This window comes from Rhodamnia argentea, chromosome 2 (genome assembly GCF_020921035.1).
Source record: "Rhodamnia argentea isolate NSW1041297 chromosome 2, ASM2092103v1, whole genome shotgun sequence".
NCBI classification, from domain to species: domain Eukaryota; kingdom Viridiplantae; phylum Streptophyta; class Magnoliopsida; order Myrtales; family Myrtaceae; genus Rhodamnia; species Rhodamnia argentea.
The window spans coordinates 28269404-28286431 of NC_063151.1; the positions used below are offsets into that span (position 1 = coordinate 28269404).

The window sequence follows — 17028 nt, forward strand, 5'->3', positions numbered from 1 at the left end:
ATTATTTGTTGTTTATTTTTTTGGCTCAAAATATATTGTTAACCTCACAATGGATTAAGAATAGTCACATATTCATTTTTCAATTCAAAATACCTAACAATCATGTCCCAAAACTTTTTGCAATGAAATAACATGGGGGAACAACTTGGATATATGTTTGTCGTTGTTTTATATTTTGAAATTGACTTGTAGTGTTGGTTTTGTTCAATACTAAAAAAAACTAATCATTTAAATCAATCTGCAATTGAGAAAGTTAAGATGTCGATATATAGCACTCTACTTTCATATACACCTGTAGAATATATATTCAGACACATCCTTATGTTCCTTTTCCTGTCATGTTTATAGGACAGTATATACGGTATTCGCATAATCTTGTTGTGTAATTCTTGTATCAGTATATGGTTTGATGCAATTGATAGTTTGAGTGCGGATGTTGACTGGATTAAAGGAGGAAAAAAGATTGAGAGTGGCGAAAGCGAAAGAAGATGAGAGAGAAAAGAAAAATGAAGTGCTCCAGCCTCCAGAAAGTGGAAGAAAAATCTGAAGAAATTTGTCTGTTTTGGTAATGATCTCCGAGTCCTCCCCTCCAATGGACAAACCCAATCCATTCCATTACTTTTCAGACTGTGAAGTCTATCCGTACTTAGCGAAACATCCTGCCTGAAAATTTTAATAAGTTGGTGCCATGTCTACAATTTTACACCTCTCCTTTGCTTCTTCTTCAACTTTGAGAAGCCTGCTAAATGGTGGTTCCAGACCCAGCAGTCGTCTCTCCATCTCAAGACCCACCCTTGCTTCACTACATCGAAACAGCTTCAAACTGAAGCCGTACGGAGAAAAGTTGTCTTTTTTTGAAGTGGAAAGAGTTCAAAATGGGATCTTGGTGAAGGAGGAGAAATTGAAGAGGAACACGAGAGTGGTTGTCGTGAGGTTTAACCGAGGTTTCGGCTTTAATGGCGGCGGAGGCGGCGGAGGGAGAGATAACGGGGCCACAGCGAGGGTTGTGGGTAATCTTGTTTTGGCCATTGGCTTGACTTATCTCTCCATGACTGGACAACTTGGTTGGGTCTTGGATGCAATTGTTTCTATCTGGGTATCGCTCTTTCTCTCTCTCTCTCTCGACGACACACACATATGCACCGACTGTTTGTGAAGGATCGATTGTATGCAGGCTTCTGATTTAAATCTCAGCCGAAGACACGCTGGGAGTTCAAAATCCATTTTCCAGTTAATTTTTCAGGGTATTGCCTGCTAAATTGGAACGCGTAGATTATTCCTTTATGAAGTAGTTGAATAATTTGAACCAATATTTTGGTTTCTTGGCGTTTGAAGATTAAACTTTTCAATGGCGATTACTAATACAACATGCTCCAGCTCACAGAAAACATTGAGCAGATGTTAACATGGTAGCCATGTGTTGCAGGAGATCCTAGTTAGCAACGGAACAGCCGCAAGTTTTCTGATTGAGATCACCCGATTAGATAGGCATTTTGCCCCTTTACGTGACCATTTTTGGGGAGTTCGATCCGAAGTAGCTTTACAAACTTTGCTTGGTCATGAGTTTAGGATAAAAAATCCCATGTTTCTTTCAATGTACTTCAGCTCACAGAAAGCATTGAGCAGATGTTAACATAGTAGCCATCTGTTGCAGGAGATCCCAGTAAGTAATGAAACAGCCGCAAGTTTTCTGATTGAGATCACCCGATTAGATAGGCATTTTACCTCCTTGCGTGACCATTTTTGGGGAGTTCAATACGTAGTAGCTTTGCACACTTTGCTTGGTCATGAGTTTAGGATAAAACTCCCATGTTTCTTTCTGCTGTTATATATCTAGTATCTTGAGGGCTATTTCTTTTGCTCTTAAAGTTGGAGTGATTGGTTGATGCCTTTTGGATCCAGCTTCTTGTCGTGCTGATACCGATTGTCGGTTTGGGGGCATTTCTGTGGTGGGCAGGACGAGATATAGTACAAAGCAGTGTGAGGATTCTCACTATCTACATTTCGTTTTGTGACATTAACTGGTTTTTTACCTCCTGTTGTTCTTTTACGTTTTCTTGGTATTGCTCTATGGGATATCTAGTGGCATTATACACCAATATCTTCTCATACATAGGCAGCTACCTGCAATATTAATTTGTGGATGTATTTACCCTTCTTTCTCATTTTCAAACTGGTGGTTCAATCATAGTTTTCTGAGTATTTGTTGGTACGAGAACTTTCTGCATCCAGAGCTACTGGAACATGTATATGACAGCTCCAGAATTCATGCCTGCACGGTGAACAGAGTTACATCGCGTAGATCCAAATTCTTAGAAGGAAGTTGATTGATGTGGCTTTTCCTTGTCTATAAGGATGATTTCTTGTTTTCATGCAGCAGATATTTGTGATCTAGATGATTAAGCTACCTCTTCTTCAGTCATGTTGCCTTATTTACAGTGCAAGAGTATGTTCGGGAACTTGCTTTGGAAATTGAATTACAAGAAGTAGCTCATCCAATATATTTCTCCTAGTTGACTTTCGAGCCTAATTACTTTAAAAGATAGTAAGGCGTAACTGATTGTCTTAATGTTTAAATTTTGAGGTTCTTGTTCATGGTATGATTTGAAACTTTGCTTTCACTGAAGCCTCTCTCTAAAACTTCAAACCATTTAAACAGTCACTTTCGCTTTCTGTCTGGCTTCTGAAATGGATCTCCTTTGACATTGTTGCCTTCGCAGTGTCCAAACTGTGGGAACGATTTTCAGATTTTCAAGTAAGAGATATCTGAAGGCTTTAATTGATTGTAAGCAAGAAAGTTGCTAAGAGTTTTTTAATTTAGGCGACTGTATATTTCCTCGCAGATCTACTTTGAATGATGAACTGCAATTATGCCCCTTTTGCAGTCAGCCTTTCTCGGGTAAGACATGATATATAGGTCTGAAAGCTTTTCCTTTTTAGTGCAGTTGTCAAGATTGCAACTTGCTCTTGTATTCTACCTCTCAACTTGCTATTGCTTCTGAGCTTTGGACTATGGTTCTACCGTTTGGGGTTTTGCATGTCCGGGTAGCCAGTTCCGGGTTTTCTTTGCCTCCAGAAATTTTGGACTGTTTTTTTTTTTTTTGGTAAGGTTCAAATTTTTTTTTTTTGGTAAGGAAAAATTTTGGACTGTTTTGCCAACTTGAAAATGTACTTCTCTAAAATGTCTGTGCTGACAGATGACGAAAGGCATATTCATCTCATCTGTTATTGATTTTCAGTTGTGGACAACAAGTTTGTTCGGGAATCAGTTACATTTTCCAACCAATTTACATCAAACGGAGAAGCAGCCAATGAGTTCTCTCCTCGACCCAAGAAAGGTTCATTGGCGATGCCATCTGTTTCAGTACTTTGATATTTATATCCAAAATCCCTGTTCATGTATTGATCAATTGTCATCTGTTTTTATCAAAGGAGAGAGATTTTTGATATTTGCCATCCGAACTAATCATTTAGCTCAACAAGACAAGATTGCTTTGGTTTTCGCAGGAAAGAATACTCCTACAGCAGTTGTAGATGTTGAAGCGGAAGTGACGGATGCCGATTGAGGCCTCTGGCACCAATTCTCCGTTCGTCTCTCTCTCTGTCTCTGTCTCTGTCTCTGTCTGTCTGTCTGTCTGTCTGTCTCTCTCTCTCTCTCTCTGTGTGAAGAGCTCTGAATGCATTGAGTGTGATTGTAGCTAAATGGTCATTGTGCTTAACTGTGTATTGAAAACCCAGTTTCCTTTGTGTACAAATAGGACAGGAAATGTTAACACAAAAAAAAAAAAAAAAAAAGGAAGAAGGTAAAAATTCCGCAAATTTGGCTCTTGCGAAAGGTAACTCCATACGGACCATGGAGACATACAGCTTCTGCAAAGAAGAATGAATTTGCCCATAATGAACTATGAATATCTAAGAGTGGCATGTTTGATTTGATTTGCCTGTTTTCATTATGGTTTGAGGTTACTTGGACGGGTCACATCCAAAATTATGTTGTGTCTTCTCAGCTTTCCCAGTGATGTGCAATCAAAGTTTCCTCGCATGTTCTGAGATGGATGTCATCATTTTGCGACTGAAGAGCTTCTAATGTAGGTATACTCTTGAAGACTTGAGCACATGGATTTAAGATCCCGATCGCAAGCGAGGACGGCCCGTGTTGGAGAGAAGTAGAGTTGGATGTCGGACAGAATGACCGTCATCTTGCGCCTCCCTAAATGAGCGGGATCATGTTCCAATGTAGCATACCTGCATGTAGGTCCTCTAGCTCGAGCTAGATCGAACATAATCTTCATTAGCATCTTGGTTTTACCTGCAACTCCTGAGCTTGTGGAAAACCATGCTCTAGAATCCCGACGGAGAAAGAGAGAACTAGTGAAATATGTAAACTTTTGAGCACTCGAAGAGGATGGATCACCGTGAATTTGAGGTGGTGTTGTAACTTTAGAAATCAACATCTAAAAAGGATCCCTTCTCTCTAGCTCGCGACGCCCGGATGTCGTTTCTGATTTTGTACGTACAAACTTTGAAGTCTCGCTATCGAATAACCGACTGATCAAAGTACACAATTGATCGAGAAGGAGTCGGGCGAAGGAGTCGGGCCTTTTAATATATTCAATTAGATTCGGCTTTACTCAAAAGTCTGAGTCGATGAGTTATTAATTCCTCTTATCATATTATTTTTAATTTTGAATTCGCAGTTTTGTCGAACATTAGCTCGACTCGATTTTTAATTTTGAAGTTTAGCCGAAAAAAGAAAATGGCGCTTATTTTGCATGTTGACACAGAGGGGCGAACGGTTAGTAGAGACTTTGATGGGTCTCGTCGTCCAACCCATTTTCCCACTCGGTTGTTCCAGGAAGGAAACGCGCACAAATAAAGTAATCGCCACTCAAAGACTCCGTCGTTACCCAAATCTCAGAACACCAAACTCCATTTCCATCTCGAACGAGGGAGAGAGAGAGAGAGAGAAGATATCAATCTGATCCTTCCCTTTCCTTCTTCGATCTCGTTTTGGTGGATCGTCAATGAACGAGAAGGCCAACGTCTCCAAGGAGCTCAATGCCAAGCACAGAAAGGTCCCTCCTTTTTTTTTTTTTTTACTTCCATCGTTTCGCTGCTCGATTCCGTTCGCTTTGATTCCCCTTCTTCGATCTGGGAGATTCGATTTCAGCTTCGCGTGTTTGGACATCGAGAGGTGTAGGTATGAATATTTTGCATCGAGGGTTGGAGCTGTTTTGGTTTTGTTTGTGTGCATTCCGAATGTCCCAGGGTTGAGAGTTTGTGCCGACTCCGATGCCGTCGCGTAATTGGTGTCACCGCCTGTTCCATCATCGTCTATGCTGGTTTCCTAGGAACGGCTGCTGGTGTGATTTATAGTCGGATCTCAATAGATCTTGGAGCAATTTTGATAATAAACCCCATCTATGTGAAGTTTATCTGCAGAGAGTATCCGTTGATGCAAATGGTACAGTTAAAATTGGTTATCTTCAGAAGATTTTCTTACCCTTTAGGAAAAATGGTAGATCAAAGGTCTTCATCTTGGAGGAGGAGCTTCCATGTGACGTTTTTCCTCTGAAATAAAAGTTTCTCATTTGTCAGGCATGAGATCCAGGATTTCACACTAATTCGGGGATTTGCTTCAGGCAGATGTTTTTCTCTTTCTATCATGACTGCAAGGTTTCGGTAAATCGAAGTTTGCATATTTCTAGGAGGGCCTTTTATCTCCTAAAGAGAACTCTTCAGCTCGATAGTTTACCTTGTTTATTTGCCGCCAACTTTCAGTATAATCTCTGGAAGTAGCTCATCCTTTGGTTACTTGAGGTGCTGATTTTAATTCTTTTTTATTACTATTGATGTATAAAAGCGGTGCCCATTGGTTGAAAGAAACGCTTTTTATGTCTTAGATTCTGTTTGTAATGATGCGCATAAAGCATGCGTAGACCTGGTCCAGCATGCAATAATATTTTCCTTCGTAGAGGCTTCTGATATAACTGCTCCCTTAGATTCTGTTTCTCATCGTTGTTTGAGATATTATTCGTTGTTTAATTCAGTACACCATCGAAAAGAACAATATGAATTTAGGGGTTGATTTTCTGGCATCTTTATGGCAGAGCACACAAAATATGCATGTGTAGTCGAGCAAATTGTCAAATTGTTTTGATAATGGTTTAACCTTTTCTTTCCTTCTTTTGTCTATTCTTGACCATGACTTGAACATATGCAGCTCCTGGAAGGTCTATTGAAATTGCCAGAGAATAAGGAATGTGCCGACTGTAAAGCTAAGTATGTCCTGGATAACTCTTAAGAGATTTGCATTGGCATTTCAGACACTTATTTGCATCATGCCATCCAAAGTTTAGGACAACTTACTGTTGAATGGGGGCTGATGAATCCATTTTTCCAAATGTTCTTATCTCACTGAATTGCTGATAATTGATGTGCAGAGGTCCAAGATGGGCTAGTGTGAATTTAGGAATCTTTATCTGCATGCAGTGTTCTGGAATCCATCGAAGTCTGGGGGTACACATATCAAAGGTCACTAATTTGACTTTTTTCTCATGTGCTCCTTATTTAAGTGTATTGATAATCCATGAAGGTTCTATTTGTCCAAAAGTCTTTCATGTTTAGTCTGATCGTGTTGACTACTTTTAGATCTTGTTTCGGATCTTAGAAAATGATATAATGGAAACAGGGAGAATAGAATGTGAGAATGAAAGGTGAGGAAGGAATTATATTTCAATGAAAAAGAAGCACTAATGAAATGCCTAATTTGTCCTGGAAATTTATTGTGGGAAGAAAAAGGTGAGGACACATTTGAAAATTGTACCTTAAAAAAGAGGGATGGTTAGAGAAAGCAATTTTAATTCTTTGTACTGGTGGAATGGGCAAGAAGGTGAAATATTGGAACTTGGTTTTTGAAACAATCGTCTTTACGACAACTTTAGTGTTGCTAAAAAAAAACTATTTCCAGGATTCAAACATCAGCAGAATACAAAAATCAGGAAATTTGCTAATCAGAAGTGAAAAAGTGATCCTCAGCAGTTGTGACCTCTATTGGACTGCACCCTAGGAGAATGCATGCAATATGCTGTTTCTTATTGGTGTTTAGTCATAAGCTCCATATGAAGCAATTTGTAGATTCTTTAGTTCATGGTCATTCAAGATCTTGATTTAGGAGATAATTGAATATTTTCTTTTTAATTGAAAACCTAAAAATTACTGTTATAGGACATCAGTAAAGCTTTTTGCGTCTTTAGACCACCTTCTCTGTATCTCACATTTTATATGTTCTGCTGCAGGTGCGATCTGCAACCTTGGACACATGGCTGCCAGAGCAGGTTGCATTTATACAAAGTATGCTTTTCATATGGCTTTTGGTTTCCATCTTTAATGGATTAATTTGTTCGCTCTTTCAAGTGAGAGAATTGCTGGCTTTTTCTGTTGTGCAGCCATGGGTAACGAGAAGGCGAATATCTACTGGGAAGCAGAGCTACCTCCAAACTATGACAGAGTGGGAATTGAAAATTTCATCCGTGCAAAGTATGAAGCCTGAACTATGATCTATTGAACAGTAGTTGCATTGTTATTTCCAGTGTCATGCATTTATATGCTCAAATTTCCAATTTTCACTGATGGCATTTCTCTTTATCATTGAAGATATGAAGAAAAGAGATGGGTTCCGAGGGAGGGAAAGCAAAACTCACCTTCCCGACTGCAGGAAGAGAAGCCTTCATCCCACATCGATGGAGCTGGGGAAATAAGTGGACATTCACATGTGGGCAGTTCAGAAAATTTGTTTGAGCAAAAGGAGAATCCTCAAGCTTCCAAAGACAAGGACAGTCTTCCCATTATGAAGATTAGTATTCCTCTTCCTCCTAAAGGATCTGAGAAGGTACCTTCGTTTTTTGTTCCTGTATTGTTATGCCTATCTTGACAAAGGACTGCTGATATCAGTTAAAATATACTTGGCGTGTTCTTTCTTAGCAATTCGTAGCTGGTGCTCTATATTACGAAATTTTTTGGAACAATTTATTCTTTGATAGATTCAAAATGATATGGGGGTAAGGTTCTATTCTCAATGATTGCGCACCTAGCTTGTGAAGCATTTGCAGATCTTTAGCATTCGGATAACTTAGGGTAACTTTTAATAGAAAAGAGAAACTCAACCAATGACGTATCTAGTATGTAATCAGGTGATTCCTGTTTCAAAGCTTCACCCCATTGCTTCAACGACAGAACCAGCTTTCGAATCGAAAGTGCAGGATGTTGGTGCCGCTCCATCTGTTTCTCCCCCTAAGGCTGATTATTCCACCGACCTTTTTGACATGCTATCCATGGATGGTCCCAGTGAGAATGGTTCAGAGGCTGCTGTTGTTGACGATTGGGCCGGTTTCCAGTGTATGTTGAATGTCCTTACCTGTCTTTACAGGGTGGGATGACAAGATTGTGTGATTGGTTCTTTCTGATTCTCGTCAGGATGACCCTGACATCTAGGCAATGGATACTGTTGTTTGACTTTAATTTCACTGTCTTGTTACCCTCTTGTGCAGCTGCTGAAGTAGCCTCAACAGCTGAAAAAGAAAAATCTAGTACAACGAAGGCTGTTGACAATAGCACTAACCCAACATCAGGTGTGGAGGATCTATATAAAGACTCAGCTCCAGAGGGTTCAGTACCACAAAAGCCTCAGAAAGATGTAAAAAATGATATCATGAGCCTTTTTGAAAAGGTATCTTCTTTTTCTGCTGAAGCATTGGTTTTCATGATTCTCTGAACTGTGCCACACAGAGTTTTGACTTTGACTAATGGGGACACATTGATTTGGCTGTGCTCCATTTTTTGTCTCAAGTAATGATGATTCAAATGAAATATTGTTGTTCAAAGGACTTGCTTAACACTCTTCCAAATCATTATGTAGCCCATCTTCAATAGTTGCTTGGCATATTGATTTGGCTTATATGATTATGTGGTCATGTGGTTGTTCTTTGTGCAGTCTAACATGGTATCGCCATTTGCAATGCATCAACAGCAAGTGGCAATGCTAGCACAGCAGCAAACCCTTCTCATGGCTGCTGCAGCTAAATCTCTTCGTGGAGATCAGAAATCGAGTGGCAGTGCGCAACATCCTGATCTGCAAGGTACTAACATATCTGTCTCAAATTGGGCCCACAGTGGCTACCAAATTCCAGGCATGATGCCACTTGGCCAAGATGATCTGCTGAAGCTTATGCAGGTAAATATAATTAGCTTTATGCCATGCTTCTCTTTGTCAATGGTTGTGCTTAATTATCATCTCATTGAAAATTTAGGGAAGCAACACTGGACTGTCGCATCCAGTGGGAAACTCTGTGCCATATCCAACAGCTAGGTATGCTCTTGCAACAAATATATATATGCACACATACATCTTGAATCTGTCATCACCTTAAATATCTTGCTACATCTTAAAATGCGTTTACATAATGAATGTCTTTCCGCCCCAAGTGCAAGCTGTCTTTTTGTGAAACATATCAAAGCGGATGCTGAACAAAGATATTATGTGGTAATGTGTACCGTGGTTAGTTACAAAAGTTCGTACCCAAAAAGGTTTACCATGAAGTCCCCAAGTCACGTTGAACATGTTGAGAAGACCAGAGGCAAGTCTTAAAGTTGCATGGGTTAACGTCTTGAGAATATCCAAGTATTAGTGTAATTGACCTTTTGAGACATACCAATATCAATTGTAAGAAATGAGAGATGAAACTGGTTTCATCCAATAACACTAAAGTGATACCCAAACAAAAGTTAGTAGCTTTTGCAGGATGGTTTTCATGTAGGGTCACTGATAGAATTGGCAAACAGCATGCTGACAGACCACCAAAACAAGCTTGAATTGCAGCCAAATACTAAACCTATTTATGTCTGTTGCATATTAATTAATCCACGCATTTGCTTTGAGCAGCTTGCAGATGATGGAGCAAACTACCTCATCTAATGGTTTGGCAAGTGCTGGAGTCAGTAAACCTCAGTCATCGTCTCCCATTTCATCGGCTTCTCCATCAGAATCTGGGAAGGATTATGATTTCTCCTCATTAACACAAGGGATGTTCTCTAAACATTGAGGAGATCAAACATTGTCATTCCCACTAAATTTATGAGAAAAGAACCGAAGAGTCTACAGAAGCTTTTTCCTTCACTTGGGATTGTACACTATTTTGTAGAGGCAGGTCGGGTTTTCCATTCACATCAGCTGGTAGAGTTAATAGTATGAGTAGGCCTTGAGGGCAATAAAAGTGAATTTAGCGGCGATTTGGAACTTCCTTTTACCTGCTATATTGAATTTTGTGCATATTTGATTCAACTCTTATACAGAGAAAGGGAGCAACTTCGAGGTTCATGATTCAAATAATATAAATTCACACTGCCCACATTTACTTTTTTTTTTTTTTTTTTGGGTCGAAGCCCACATTTACTTGGAATGTGATGGTTCCTTGGTCCAACCGACGAGTCCTGTGCTGGTAATTGTCCTAGTAGTTTCATTTGCCCGCTCAACCCCTCTTCTTTGGGAATCCATTTTACAGTCGTTTGTTGGATTTTGATTCTTAAGCTTCTGAAGCTGGGACAATAATCGAACTAGTTTATGAAATTTTGAGCATCAGTAAGCTACGTTTAGAAAACTTCCTGGGAGCTTGAAGTTGTTGAGTTTATTGTTCGTTCCTTCTGAGAGGCATCACTTTCAATTTTCCAGGGATTTATGTTGTTAATAGGCCATGGCGCAGGCTTCTAGTTCTCCATTCTAGAGTTGCCAATGTTTTCTCTGGTTTACATGGGCCAAAGATTGATGTTGCCAGCATCTGGAGTGGTTGCCGACCATTCGTGTGTTCATCTTATGTTCCCCGAGCGTGATGAACGGTAAGGCCATTCATCGATCATCTAAAGAGCGGTACAAGAAGACAACCCATTAAGCAAAGGAGAATCACGACGAGATACGAGGCAAATAGGCAGTCCATGCAGGGAGACTAGAAACAGAGAGACCCACACAGGTCCCAAATCTCGGAAGACCCAGTTTTGCGCTACCCGTTCTCACTATTAGCCCAACATTCGACTTGGGAGTTGGCCATTCAGTTTTTGTAGGACTCTGCTTCAATTTTTTTTGGTCGACATTATCTTGATGATCAGCGAGTGCATAGGGCTCGTTCTCTGAACCAGGATAAGTTAGACCTTCCATTCCCAACATAAAAATGCAACACGCAGCTGTTCTGCCGGGAAAAATTTTATGAGACAACCATTTTGATCGGGACACACTTCTGCTATTGGTTGTTTAGGTAACCTGAAAGTCCACGAACGAGCGCATCGTCGGAGAAGGAGCAATCACTTGGATTTGAGCCCCCATATAGCACACAAAAATGTAGTGACGTCACCACTTTCCTATTATGAAAAGTTCACCTGTCTTTTTCTTTTCTGTTTTTTTTTTTTTTTTTTTTGTGTGGGAGAGAAGGTGGGGAAGAGCGCGCGCCGGGCGGGATGGGAGGGGAGGGTGTTGTGAGTTGAAAAATTCACTCATGTCATTCAACGCGAATTTCATGGACCTTTTTCTTTACTTTGTCATGGCATTCAATCATGGCTTTCAGCCCCATTATGCCTAAAAAGACGTTTCTGAAAGTTGTAAAGAATGATAATATTTAGATAGTCACGGTACGCACTTATAAAAGTTGACCAATGATGCACGTGTTATTGCCGGAAAACTAAGGACATTGACATCATTCAAGTCTTAATTGCAATACTCAAGTACAAAAAACAAAAAAACAAAAAAACAAAAGATAGGAAGAGGGCAGAAAGCAGGTCCCTGAGTGTCACAGCGAGCGCAAATCATATCGAAGAGATGTTCCTCAATTGTCTATCCTGAGAACTATTAATGGAACAGAAGGGGAAATCAATTTTACAAACAAAGCACAAAAGAATCAAAAGCAGTGAAAACGGCAATCATTTGTCATTACATCCTTTTTACCCGTTCATGACAATTATTTACTGTCTACATTGCCATTGTTGGCGGGAAAAGCCTATCTAGAAATGTGTAAATGCCCCCTCCCAAGAGAAGTGCACCACTGCAAAAGTCACAAACGGGAAAATTTGTGTCAGTGAATGATCTTGCAATTATGAAACAGAACACGGCACTGCCAACAGTAACTTTGAGAGGTACCTCACGGGATTGATCCATGCCGAGAACTTGCGGAATGAAAGCAGGCTCTAGTACAATAACCTCAGTCAGAGATAGATTAAACAATGGCACAAAAAAAAAATCATCCATTTACATGGGGAGAAAAAACTGAACATCCCTGAACCACTTTTCTTAGCCAGTGGTAATCAGAATAAGGTTTCTAAGCTATGGCCGAAAGCACAGACGCATTTACCTGCAATGCTCCGGCAAAAGAAGCAGCAAGAAGTAAAGGAGCCACATAACCAGTTGTATATGTTAGAAGTAAACTTCCCCCAATTACCGGATCCTGCAGGGAGGATGTGCAGTTTTAAAACAGCAGCAATTGCAAGTTCAGAAATAACCCAGAAATGCTAACATCGTCAATTGACAGAAGAGAGTGCCATATATAAAATCTGATCCTTACATTACTGATCTATAATTCCGCCTACAAGTACGAAAATATTTTGCCAACTCCGGAGTAAAAAGTCACATCATTGTCATCATTAGAAGTCATACTTCGGCAAACAACATGAAGCCCTGCTCTGTGTGTGTGTGTGTGTGTGTGTGTGTGTGTGTGTGTGTGTGTGTGAGAGAGAGAGAGAGAGAGAGAGACCTTAGATGCAGCAACATATCCCAAAAGAGTGGCAAGAACAGGTGTACTGCAAGGAGAAGCTGCTAATGCAAACGTAAGCCCCGCTAAATATGCTTGCACACCTGTAATTTATATTCTTCAAATCAACTGAAAGCACTTGGAGACCATATCATAAAGATTGAGGAGGCAGAATCTTTTAAGGAAAGGCCACTTACTTGATGGGAAATTGGCAGCAACAGCACGGGGATCAAAATTGTTGAAGAATGACGGAAGCTGAAACTCGATTATCTGAAAATTTTATAATCAAAATAAGCTCGTCAATTAAAACCACAGTGCCAAGATGAGAATTGGCAATATGTAAATGCGGGAAGTGTTCATAAATAAAAGCAATATTAGGGACACACTCCCGAAGCTGGATTATGTTCTGACGGGATAAGTCTCCTAATCTAAGTATGCTTCGCCAAGCATCTCATCTCAAAAGTTTCTTACTAAATTGTCGGTGTGGGAAATAGTCTACTAATTAACACACCCAAGACCAAAAGGTGTTAGTACAGCTGACAAGTATGAAATGACAAATAATAAAACAGTTGCTTTAAAAAGAATGCAAGGAGCTACTGCTACCTCAAGGAGATTTAGACCCATAATAACAGCTAGAGCAGAAGCAGCCAGGGGTAATCCCTGCCCTATCTGGCCATATGCCTTTCCAGCAAATGAGGCACCAACTCCGAGAAGCGCCAGCGTCGTAGCTAGTCCTAACGCAAATGCAATTGAATCCCCAATGACCTGACGTGTCAATAGACAAGAGAAAGCATAATATCAATTGAGAGGTCTCATCATTTTTGTTCACAATCTTTCTCAAAAACTAAAAAATCAAGTGGTGCATGATGTTCTCTACATACGAAAAACGAGAGAGTTTATTTATGTTTCAATAACATCTATAGACCATCAAACAAAAGACAGCAAAAATATTTCACATTAGAAGTGATTAGAGAATTCAAATAAGAAGTTGTACCTCTGTCCTGCTTTTTCCGGAACCAAATGCTCCTTCGAGATTACAACACCAGTACAGCAAAAGGTAGAAAATAAAGTTAAGATCATGAAAGACAATATACAAATAGCAGAATCAGAGGGACGCAGAAAGTTTGCCAGTTACCACCCGGAGTGAAGGCAGGCTTACCTATGTAACCGAGAGTCAGTGGTAATACACTCAATGTACATGGTGAGAGGCTGGTCACAAGCCCTGCCCCAAATATAACTGCCAAACTGTTAAAAGTAATAAAAGTGAATCAACGGCAATGATACTCTCTAATATTTGAATTTTCTGAGAAAAAAGAGGGCCAATTACCTAGTAAAACTGAGTGCAGAAAGCTGATCTTGAACAGCTTCATTGGCCTGTTGTCCAGCTGAATAAAGGAAGCCTCCAAACCAATCTCCAAGATTTCCATCAGCTATCGTACAAAATGGAGCAGCCACTTCCTGACCCGAAGCAAAATAATTCTAGCTCCTGAGGTTATATGCAAGAACCATAACTGGACGTATTTACTTGAGATAGCAACTGAAAGTAAGCCTCCAGCACATGATTCAAACTCAATCAAAACAATAAAATAAAATCCATACTAAGGGTGACAAGCTCATGCTTCCACTGAAATTGTAGGCATTGTACATGCATCTAATGGCAAAATACTTGGTATAAAATTTGCCACAAGTCCTTACCATTACATTCTCAGTGCTCAATGCCTTTGCCACGTCTACTGCAATCAAATTTGCCACTGAAAGCAAGCCAACACAGCCAAAGTACAAAATCAAACGTGAGCAAAAGCAAATGAGCGGCAGACAGAAGTTGAATGCAAATATGAGAAAGAGCAAATAGCACAAGTTATCTTTTTCATGCACTACGTAGCCGTAGACGCACTGCAAAAGAGTAATAATATCTAGTTCCTTCTTTGTTGCCAGCAATAACTTGAGGAGAAGTAAATTACGCCGAATAAGAGAATCGAAAAAGCGATCGATACCTGTGATGGAACAGAGAAATGTCTTCTTCTCGAACTTGGTGAGACCACTAGCTCCAGAAGAACGAGCACTATCTTGATGATGCTTCGTAGGTACTGAAGATCTCCTAACCATTTTGACCGTAGCGCTACGATTCCCTTCCACATAGAACAGATTTGAGGAACTTCAATCCCTTCAGATAATAACAAGCTTAAAGTAGACGATCGATACTCTCAAACACGGCGAAAATCATAAACCGCTTCCATTGGCGCGCCAACGAATTGACCAGAACTGAAACGACAATCGTCGAAAGCGCTAACGGGAAACCATAATCGGGACGAAATTGGCTAGCGGTAGTAGATATTGCCGGAGGAATATCGCCAATCGACCACGAAAGCACGAAAAGCTCGTGATTCAGCAAAATCAAACTACGAATAGCAACGTCACGAAGAGCCTATGAACCGTGTATCGAACGTTGTACAAGCTTACCATTAGAGCTGTTTCGGCAAGGCTTGTGGTTTAGAATTCTGCAGGAGCTCAAACAGTAGCTACTGCTCAAACCGTTCATCGCAAAATCCATCAGAATCTTCTGCTGCTGCTGCTGCTTCTTCTTCGATTCGCGAAATGGGGCTCCTGAAGTACGGGAGAGAGAGAGAGAGCAGAGAGCGGGAGATATTTTTACGTCTCGGCAACTCCAATGGTGGTGCTGGACAGAGAGAGACATGGCGGATCGAGGCGCTGAAAACGGTCCATGAATTTCATTAAAACGACGACGAGACATTTCGGGCTGGCATCGGCCCGATTATGATATCAAAACTCTTCAAGCCCGAACCCCCGTCAACATGGGTTGAAAATGGGCCTCGTGCATTAGGCCCGTTTCTGTTTTGGTCCGGGCCGTTCGTAACCCGAAATTCGTGTTTGTGAATTTGTGTGTACTTATTTCCTTTTGCTAGAGGAAAATGAACAAAGAAAAGGCAAAAGGAAATAACAACACACTCCGTCTTTTGTCGCGAAAAATGAATAATTTTAAAAAAAAATCCCAAAATAATTACTCGAAATAATTAGTCAATAAAAAATATCTCCTTATGAATAACAATTAATGTACAAACGTTTTCATGGACGATAAATTTGTTTTTCATAAGCGATGAAAATTATTCATCGGTGACTTGATTAAGAAATCACAACGTCACCGTGTTTAAATTAGCTTATACGTGCACATTGTCAATTATTTTTGTCGAAGAAAGAGTTTGGACTGATCACTCAATTAGTGATTATCTAATGATGTGCATCAAGAAAACACCTTGACCCTATGTTCATGGTTCATTATTGTCGAGTCCTAGTGCCTAAAGTGGAAATTCTCCTTGAAAATAAGATCCGACCGCATGAATGCATCATATGCTAGGTTAAAGAAGAATGTATTGTGTGTGATGGATACACCGACATCATTTGGCAATGACATGTGTTGTGAATCAATCCATAAAAAAGAATTAATTCACCTACATGTTGCGTTAAATAGGATGAGATTCATAGTACACATGTAATGTGATTAGTCAATTACATCACGCAATCATCGCTACACGGTGTATACTTGCAAAAAGCACTTTTTCATATCACTCGAACACCGGTGACAATCGGTCATTATTCAAGTATCTTCTCTCCATTTGAGTCTATCCCATTTCTCATAATACTTGCAGCTAATAAAAAAAAAACTCGTGATAAAATTATCCAAAAAGTCGCAAACTTATCGTACGAAGGCCAATTCAGTTGTAAACTTTTCGGTTGTGCCAATTTAGCCTTAAACATTTTGACGATTTGTCGACTTGATCCTAAATTTGTCAATTATATTGATTAAGTCCTAAACTTTTCGAAATTTTGTCGATTTAATTATAAACCTATTATTTGGATAATTTGCCGAAATGACTACATTAACAAGTTGTCAAAATATTTAAGACTAAATTGGCAAATTGTAAAAAAAAAAATTTAGGACTACATTACACAAAGGTCTATAAATAAATTGACAAAATTGAAAGATTCAAAACTGAATTAACCGTCGTATGGTAAGTTTAGAATTCCAACAATCTCCCCTCTAAAAAAAAAAAAAAATCCACCAATATCCAGGTTGGGATTTGGCAACTGTCAATCATCATTTACCTCGTATTGGATGCGAGATGGGGTGTGAAATTGGACCCTCACTTTGTAATCTCTCCCCAGATAGAATTTGGCGGTTTCGAGCCAACGTTGTTTTAGGTGCACGCTTCCCCAGCTTCGAGAC

At 39.8% G+C, this 17028-nt stretch overlaps 3 protein-coding genes across 9 annotated transcripts; 2 read left to right on the plus strand and 1 right to left on the minus strand.

Moving 5' to 3' along the window:
* The first annotated feature begins 392 nt into the window (after nucleotides 1-392).
* On the plus strand, nucleotides 393-4398 carry LOC115754787. Of its 3 annotated transcripts, none has more exons than XM_048274980.1 (7): nucleotides 442-1096; nucleotides 1903-1980; nucleotides 2721-2755; nucleotides 2844-2899; nucleotides 3240-3338; nucleotides 3508-3593; nucleotides 4090-4398. In XM_048274980.1, exons 1-6 carry the CDS (start codon nucleotides 689-691, stop codon nucleotides 3564-3566), a joined length of 735 nt encoding a protein of 244 aa, XP_048130937.1. In that variant the 5' UTR covers nucleotides 442-688; the 3' UTR covers nucleotides 3567-3593; nucleotides 4090-4398. The 3 variants fall into 3 exon arrangements, with proteins under 3 accessions (XP_030549819.1, XP_048130937.1, XP_030549817.1); XM_030693957.2 differs by lacking the exon at nucleotides 4090-4398 and adding an exon at nucleotides 3639-3938 and having other exon boundaries at nucleotides 444-1096; XM_030693959.2 differs by lacking the exons at nucleotides 3508-3593; nucleotides 4090-4398 and having other exon boundaries at nucleotides 393-1096; nucleotides 2660-2755; nucleotides 3240-3339.
* Nucleotides 4399-4897: 499 nt separating this feature from the next.
* On the plus strand, nucleotides 4898-10387 carry LOC115754783 (ADP-ribosylation factor GTPase-activating protein AGD5). 3 transcript variants are annotated; one of them, XM_048274664.1, is made up of 11 exons: nucleotides 4898-5075; nucleotides 6224-6282; nucleotides 6444-6534; nucleotides 7299-7353; nucleotides 7449-7539; nucleotides 7657-7891; nucleotides 8262-8397; nucleotides 8550-8728; nucleotides 8993-9232; nucleotides 9309-9367; nucleotides 9941-10387. In XM_048274664.1, exons 1-11 carry the CDS (start codon nucleotides 5025-5027, stop codon nucleotides 10098-10100), a joined length of 1356 nt encoding a protein of 451 aa, XP_048130621.1. In that variant the 5' UTR covers nucleotides 4898-5024; the 3' UTR covers nucleotides 10101-10387. The 3 variants fall into 3 exon arrangements, with proteins under 3 accessions (XP_048130621.1, XP_030549812.1, XP_048130622.1); XM_030693952.2 differs by having other exon boundaries at nucleotides 4900-5075; nucleotides 8193-8397; XM_048274665.1 differs by having other exon boundaries at nucleotides 4900-5075; nucleotides 8193-8397; nucleotides 9924-10159.
* A 1322-nt stretch (nucleotides 10388-11709) lies between these two features.
* Nucleotides 11710-15451, minus strand: LOC115754794 (cytochrome c-type biogenesis ccda-like chloroplastic protein). Of its 3 annotated transcripts, XM_048275033.1 has the most exons (13): nucleotides 15246-15451; nucleotides 14780-14914; nucleotides 14481-14536; nucleotides 14113-14264; nucleotides 13945-14030; nucleotides 13780-13811; nucleotides 13389-13550; nucleotides 12983-13055; nucleotides 12789-12889; nucleotides 12390-12482; nucleotides 12179-12225; nucleotides 11987-12083; nucleotides 11710-11887 (listed from the first exon to the last, which is right to left on the minus strand). In XM_048275033.1, exons 1-12 carry the CDS (start codon nucleotides 15334-15336, stop codon nucleotides 12011-12013), a joined length of 1101 nt encoding a protein of 366 aa, XP_048130990.1. In that variant the 5' UTR covers nucleotides 15337-15451; the 3' UTR covers nucleotides 11710-11887; nucleotides 11987-12010. The 3 variants fall into 3 exon arrangements, with proteins under 3 accessions (XP_048130990.1, XP_030549828.1, XP_030549827.1); XM_030693968.2 differs by having other exon boundaries at nucleotides 11710-12083; nucleotides 14113-14243; XM_030693967.2 differs by having other exon boundaries at nucleotides 11710-12083.
* Nucleotides 15452-17028: the final 1577 nt, after the last annotated feature.